This window comes from Frankliniella occidentalis, unplaced genomic scaffold (assembly GCF_000697945.3).
Source record: "Frankliniella occidentalis isolate FOCC.00 unplaced genomic scaffold, Focc_3.1 Scaffold40, whole genome shotgun sequence".
In the NCBI taxonomy this organism is placed as follows: Eukaryota; Metazoa; Arthropoda; class Insecta; order Thysanoptera; family Thripidae; genus Frankliniella; species Frankliniella occidentalis.
The window spans coordinates 1,528,999-1,536,207 of record NW_026267170.1 but is presented as its reverse complement, the minus strand read 5'-3'; the positions used below and the strand labels follow the sequence as shown (position 1 = coordinate 1,536,207).

At 48.3% G+C, this 7,209-nt stretch overlaps 1 protein-coding gene across 1 annotated transcript in view; it reads right to left on the bottom strand.

Annotated features, from left to right (window-relative positions):
- The window catches only part of LOC113215129 (ras-specific guanine nucleotide-releasing factor 2-like), a 141,328-nt gene extending 134,705 nt beyond the window's left edge, over positions 1-6,623 (bottom strand). The window contains exons 1-2 of the mRNA XM_052266547.1: positions 6,396-6,623; positions 1,303-1,646 (exon numbers count right to left, since the gene is read on the bottom strand). Coding sequence (XP_052122507.1) covers positions 1,303-1,461 — 159 coding nt within the window. The 5' untranslated portion in view covers positions 1,462-1,646; positions 6,396-6,623. The remainder of the gene's footprint in view (positions 1-1,302; positions 1,647-6,395) is intronic.
- Positions 6,624-7,209: the final 586 nt, after the last annotated feature.

The following is a 7,209-nucleotide window of genomic DNA, read 5'->3' as shown; positions in this document are numbered from 1 at the left end:
GGGGGGCTGGCGTTGGGGCTTGGTGTGGAAAACGAGAGATTAGCACGAACCTTATCGCCCGGGTCGCCCTTGCTGCTGACGCTCCCGCCCTGGTCTAACGTGCGACGTGCGTGGTCATAGGGAACGACCGTCTTTGAAGGGGGGGGGGGGGCAGGCGGTGGAGGCACGGCTGCCCACGGGAGGGAGCTTGGGAGCTTAAACCATTCCTGTGCGTGGTTTATCGTTACAGCCCGGCTCCTGCTGCTGCTAGCCAGGTCGTGGGACGTACATTATCGACGTGGGAGCAAGGGAGGGAACACGAGCCTTCAATAAATGCAGGGCAGGGAAAGGTCCTGTTGACAAGCGGTTTGATGCACAAAAACTTCAAATGAAATGCCACCAAAATAATGCTATGAGTGGGGGACAGAATGGAAGTTAATTTCCGCGTGATTCGACAAACCTTGCTCTAGGTAAATGGGCAGACAGATGTGGTGGTGGTAGAGGGAGAACCTAAGTGCTCGAGAGGCGCCAGTGCGTCGGCCGACGATGCCACCGCCATGTGACGCAATGCGAGGGAGTCGACATTCCCGGGCAAGTCCTTGGAATGCCCGCCTACATTTCTCTTCCACCGCGGCTGCGGGTGGGGCAGACACCAGACACGCTCAAAAGTGCGTGCCGTGCGCGGGCTGCGCGGGCTCCCCTGCACCGGCCCCGTGCTTTCTCAGTCCCGGCTGCGTCCGCCAGGCGAGGCCTCCCGTCACTTCCGCCTACGTCCGCGGTGCTCGCCGCAGTTGGGCGCAGTCGCTGCCGGGGCCACGGGGGGAGGCAACGCAGCAGGAAGACAGCGGAAGACGGGACCTCTAAACTCGGATGCCGCCCCCGGCGCCGCCGAGATAGATGGGGAAGTGAGATGCACTTCCCGGGCGGACGTGGGTGACGCAACGGGTAGTGGAAAGGGAGACAGGGTCCGGGTGAGAGACGGCAGCCACGAGGTGCGCACACTTTATAGGCAAAATGTTTGTATACGTTGTTTTATTTCTGGTTTACACCAATCCCGAGATCAAAGAATCGTATCCGTCAGTGAACACCTAGCTGTGAATTGTAATTTTTATCCTGAGCAGCTGCAACATCTTCCGAATGAGTACAAATCCACCTCTAAATAGTGAGTTTGCTTCATCGTGATTCATTTTTCCATTGCCTTTACGACTACGCAATGAAAATTATGGGTGGAGGGGTAGGTCTTTGAGGGTGGGTCTTACAAGTAGGTAACAAGTATCTGTAGCGGGAGGTACACTGAACAAAAGAGGTGATGGTCGGTCTTACCTGGTAGAGAATGAACCAGCGCTGTTGCCACTTGCCAGAGTCGCCCGCTCTCTTGTGCAGGTACCCAGACAGTGAATTGTCCACCTGGGCACGCTCGGAGAGCATCACCAGCTGGGCGTCGTTGACGCGCACACTGCGCTGCATCTTGGGGCTCAGCATGGCGTGGCCGTGGGGCGCGGCGCGGCTACACAACGGGCCCACAGGTCGGCGCTGGCGCTAGCGCTGGCGGGTGGTCTCGGGAGGCTGGCGGGCGGCGGACAGCGGCCTGGCCCTGGGCCTGGCGGGCGGCAGCCTCGCGGGCGGCGTGCGACCACACGCACACACAGTGCAGCCACGAGGGGCTCCTGCACAACACAACATCAAACTCTCATACAATTTGAACATCAAAAATTACTTTTATTTCTAAAATTTTCACGTAACTTTGACTACTCAAAGCTAGCTCGTTAAAGTTAAATAGTTCTTCAAGTTAAATAATTTTGGTTTGATAATTTCTGAATTTGATTCAATACCTCGTTACATAGTAACACAAGAAATCTACAAGCAATCAACTATAAAAATATATCATGTTCAAAAAGCCAGCAAGTCTGGACCTGCGCCTTAATCTGACAATATAGCAAATCAACATATAGATCAAGTTTCCTCCGCCCCCAAGTACTTAGGACTTCACCTGGACGACAATCTTAAATAGAATTAACAAGCTAAACCACCTGACACCGAAGCTAAGGGCAGCAGCTGGCCTTATGTCTTTTTCACAGCAAATATAGACCATCCTTTATGACTACTTTCATTCACACATTTCATACTTGTTGGGTACCTGAGAGCGTGCGAGCAAAATCATCATCACGCGTATCACTACACTGCAAAAAGGAGTACTCCAGACCATTAACAGTCCATCCCATCTTTTTGAGTCAAACAAGCTATACCCAACAACCAAAAGCACACCGTTTGAAACCATCTCCTAAATGCAATCTGCCAATCTGCCTCAATAATATACTTCCCCATTTACTAAAACAAACTTTTAGCAACCTATGTCATCCAAAATTATCTATCCACTTACAATAACCCGATCCATTAATAACATACCCCCATTATTAACCCTACCAAGTATAGCCTCAACACTGTATACCACTAAACCTCCTATACAACATCCTGCCAGAAGCCAGCAAGTCTACAAGTGTCAAGTAAATTTAAAAAGCTTGTTAATATTCACTTCCGCAATACAAAAAACTGTCAATTGTAAAAACACCGTACTTTTCTGCTTCTAACAAATTTTAATACTATTACATTATGCCATGTTCATCGGCTCTAAATAAAGTAACTTTATGTTCAACGTAGGGCTGTGCCCTTTGGACTATACCAGATGGGTTTAATGAATGAAGGAAAAAAAGCACTTTCTTCCCCTCTCGAACACCCAAACTTTCGGTCAAAGTTTCGGATCCAAGGCTGGCGAGGGGTGTGGAACTGGACACAATATGTGTGCATCGGGAAAAACATTCAGAAAAGATCATGAAACAATCGAACACAATCACACACAATCCGAAACAATCACACACAATGACGAAGCAATCACACGGAATCCGAAACAATCACACACAATCGACACAATCACATACAATCGGAATCAATCACACACATTCAGAAACGAGCACACAAAATCGGACACAAGCATGACACAGTTTTAAAAATTATGTCCCAAAACTTACTTAACATTCTGGAACAATCAGAGGCAATCATCGAAACAAATCATACACAATCACACACAACCGCACACAATCTGAAACAAAGATTGTCTAGAAACAATTAAGTGTGTACTTTTTTGGTCAGTTCCACGCCCCTCGAAGGCTGACAAAAAGTGACGAAACCGCAACGGGGTGGAAAAAGGCGAAGTTTGCTGACCACTGCTCCACTCCATGGCCACTCCCTCTTGGCGAGTAGTTGAGGCTCATCAAGCAAAACCACCAGTTTATGAAGTTTCGCGTGATTTCCAACTCCAACAGAGGCAGGAGGCGGACGCGGGCGGACGCGCGGTGGCCTGGGCCCGCAGGGCCGGGAGAGGAGAGGCGGGGAGGGGGATAGGATTTCAAGGGGGTGGCTCTCAACCCTCTTGACGTCACTGAGCGAGCACCAAAACATGAGGACCTGATCCCCCCTCCTACCAATACCACCCAAACCCGCCCCCCTTGCTGCCATTTTTTCACGTCTGCTGTTTGAGGCGCCCTACCTCCGCCCTTCCCCTTTATTATTTTACGTTAACTATTTTATTCATCCTGCCTGGCCGGGGGGCTTGGCGCGGTGGCCCGGCGCGGCGCAGCTGGCAGGGTAGCGAGGCGCCCCGGGCGAGAAGCTACTCTGTGCGTGCGATCGCGTTCGCTTATTCGTCATGTTGAAATATTGCCCTATTATGATGGACACATACGACCCTATGTCGCAGGATGCGAAATAAACGACAGAAGTATCTCCGTGGCCTGGCGGGAAGGAATAACTTTAATACGGTGGCTGCGGCAGCGGGTGGTGAGGCGGAGCCATAGTGAAATGTTATTCATTCTCTATACCGTAACGGTGCGGGCCCTCTCAAATGTGATGAGAAGGGGCCTGGGTCAAATTAATGAAACTAGGAATATGAGAGGGAGTAAAGGGGGAGGGGGGAGGACCCCAGGCTGCAACTAATATGTACAGCGTTCCGGTTAATTCGAATGTCAGATAAAAATTGCAAAAAACTGCACTTAACATCTGACGATTATCAACAAATAACAGATAGGCCTGCCCTTTAGCCAAAAGGACTTTGCCAGCTCCACTTCACTGGCAATTCCGTTTCGAGGGGGCCGGGCTTGCTTGGATCTCTGGCCTATTCGTCTCGTCACTATGCACTTCTGCACTATTTACTTTGGTTTTCTTACGAAACACACATTTGTACCTGTCGTCGTGTGTACTAAGTACGCTATTGGGTTTGGTTGCATTGCAGTCGCTTTTGTAGTACTTCACAATAAATGTATTTCCCCAGTTCTTTTGGAACTATTATTGTGTTTTTGTTTTTGTTTTTTTTTTTAACTTCACAATAAATGTATTTCCCCAGTTCTTTTGGAACTATTATTGTTAGTACTGTGGATTAGTTTACAGTGTACATAGCGCTAAGGTGGCAGGTTTCATAAAGTAAGCAAAACATTATTCCCACCTTCCTTTTGCAACCCTACGATGACTTTCAACTAGACCCAAGACCAAAGATAACGCAAAGTCAGTTCACATTAGAATTGATTTTTAGAAAGGTAGTGGGTTAGTTCTTAGTTAGGTCACTAAAAGAGTATGGAGGTAGAGGTAAAAGGACGGAGACAAAGTGCCTTATGATTAAGGAGGGGCTGGGACAGATGCGTTTTTTTCGCAATTTATAGAAAGCTAGGAGATCAATTGCTTGCGCGATCGGCGCGTGCCGTCTATGGTTTAAGTACACAAACACTAGGATGATTTTATCAATACGGTCACAATTTTCTTTGTTTTGAAATGAGAGGAAAATATTGTTATGGAAGTTTGCACCGCAACAGACATTTTTTCATGGTACGTACTTTCAGTTTAACAATTAATTTTAGGTTTTCTGTTTATTAAAGTCCTCCTGCAGTAATGCACAAAACACTGTGATCAACATGTGCAACGGTTCTGAGGCAGTAAAAACTATGACCATTTAACGAGTCCTTGTCGTTTCGATCGATACAGTCAGTAGCACTAAATATTATTGTAAACGTCCTGGTGTAGAACACAAGGTCATGTACATTGTACAACTCTAACAATGCATGCGCACAAATGTGCACTGGTTAAAAAAAGGCGCTAAGTCGTTTTTATTTCAATTATGTGCCTCTACAAAGGCTCTAAAGAGCCGTGAAGGTGCTAAAAATTAGTTGCTTTGGCAGTTGTGCCTTTACTAAGACATTAACCCTTTTAGAGGTTTGTCTCAGACCCTCTGGTTTTGAAGTGTGCTGACATCACTGAAGTCCAAAAGTATACATTAAAATGTGCGGTTTGTTGCCGCATTTACTTTACGAATTTGTAACTTCATATTTATTGTGAACGGGCCTGCCGACTCCTTGACTAGGAGAGCCGAAATGAAACGATACACAAACGAAGGCGGGGGGAACCTCAATTTGAGATTACGTTCACTTCGGGCCTCAGTCTGATTGTTTGATCCCAACAGTTGAGATGAGACGGCTCCCATTAGCCTATTATCCCGAGAAGCAGTCGCAATTTTATTCATTCCCCGGAGAATTCTTATCGCCCAATGATATTTGCTGGTCTGAGCGGCATCTAATCAAGACGTTTTAAGAAAAGTGGTGGTTCAAAATATAAAAAGGCCTACGTAGTAGTTCTACATTTTGGTCAGTCGCTAATCCCGGGAGCTTCGAAGCGGCAGGTGCGAGTGAGATGATCGAGCCGACCATAGATGTACCATTTCACTCGCACATACTGCTATTCGTGAGCACCTGGAACTAGAGGACTGAATAACACAGACCTCTAGCGGGAGAAATGGAAGACGATAGAAATACATGGTTTTCCAAATCTATACAGAAAGAATTAAATTTGGATTCTACTGTCGAATGAAGGATTTCGTGATGGTGTAATAAGGGTGCGCAAGTGGAAGTCAAAGGTAGTTGAAATGAAGAGTGAAGGAAGAAGTCTGGATGAGATAGGCAGAAGAAAAAAAAGCATCCAAGATAGAATTTTTATATATTTTTTTCTTAACATCTACATAAATGAAAGAGAGAATGAGTGATGCACATAACACACAGGGCCTGGAAAGAGGAGCGTTGCAGCAACAAGCAAACTTCAAAGCAATTTGTTACTACCCAAATATGCGGGAAAGAGATTAAATTCACTAGAAATGCACTATTTAAGACCGTTTTCTCCCTCTAGAAAAGACTAAATATCCTACCTCTGGCCTGCATATTATATGTATCTTGTCCCCCACCCCCACCCCTCCAGTATATCTTTGCGATCTTTGCTATGCTCGTTGCTGTTCCTATGACTCGTCTGAGAGGCCTTCAAAGCGGCCGAGGGTAGCGGGACCAAGCCAATCCTGAGCGGGGCGCCCCAACTGTTGCGCTACTCACTGGAAGGACACGGCCGGGGCGTCCCTGTAGAAGCACATGTCGGCAGACGGGCGAGCGGGTGAACTACCTGCGGCGAGCCCTGCAGGCCTGTCGCCTATCGGCCTGCTGGCCCTGCTGGCCTGCCTGCTGGCCTGCCTGCGCAGGGCCTAGGGCCTGAACGGGCCTGGCCTGGCCTGGCCCCTCCTCTCCGTTGGGCAGAGACAACCACCTGCTACCAGCGCGCTGGCATGACTGAGAGGAGCAGCGCCAGGGCTGGCGGCCGCCAGGGCTGCGCGGGCCGGTGGGGCCCAGCGGGGGCCAGCGGGAGCCCCCACCACCACCGCGCTGGAGCGAGGGGGTGAGTCCGGGGTGAGGTGGGGGTGGGGATAAGAGGAGGGGAGAGTGAACGAGGGGCCGAACACGCGATACAACCACACAGCTGCCGTACCGCGCGGCGCGTCAGGAGCGGAATTCATGGGGCCTCTTATTATTATTATTATTATTATTATTATTTCGGAACGCCAGGGCCGTTGACAAATTACGTCACGCTCGTTGGGGTGATTTTTGACCCCCCCCCCAAATCACGTACACATCACGTGCAGCCCCCCCTCCCCCCTCTTCCGCGTGGCGTCACTTTTTTTACGAATCAAATATGTACCATAAAAAAATATGCACGAACATAGATTAAAGTTTTTAAAAGCAGAATGATACATTTTCAATTGACTTTAATATGTGAAAGTCATTTTAAACTGTATTTTAACTGAGCTCAGCTGGGGATGGGCCTTATGTTAGCAAAAATATGTTAACTGCACTGCACTGCCTACCTCACAAAATG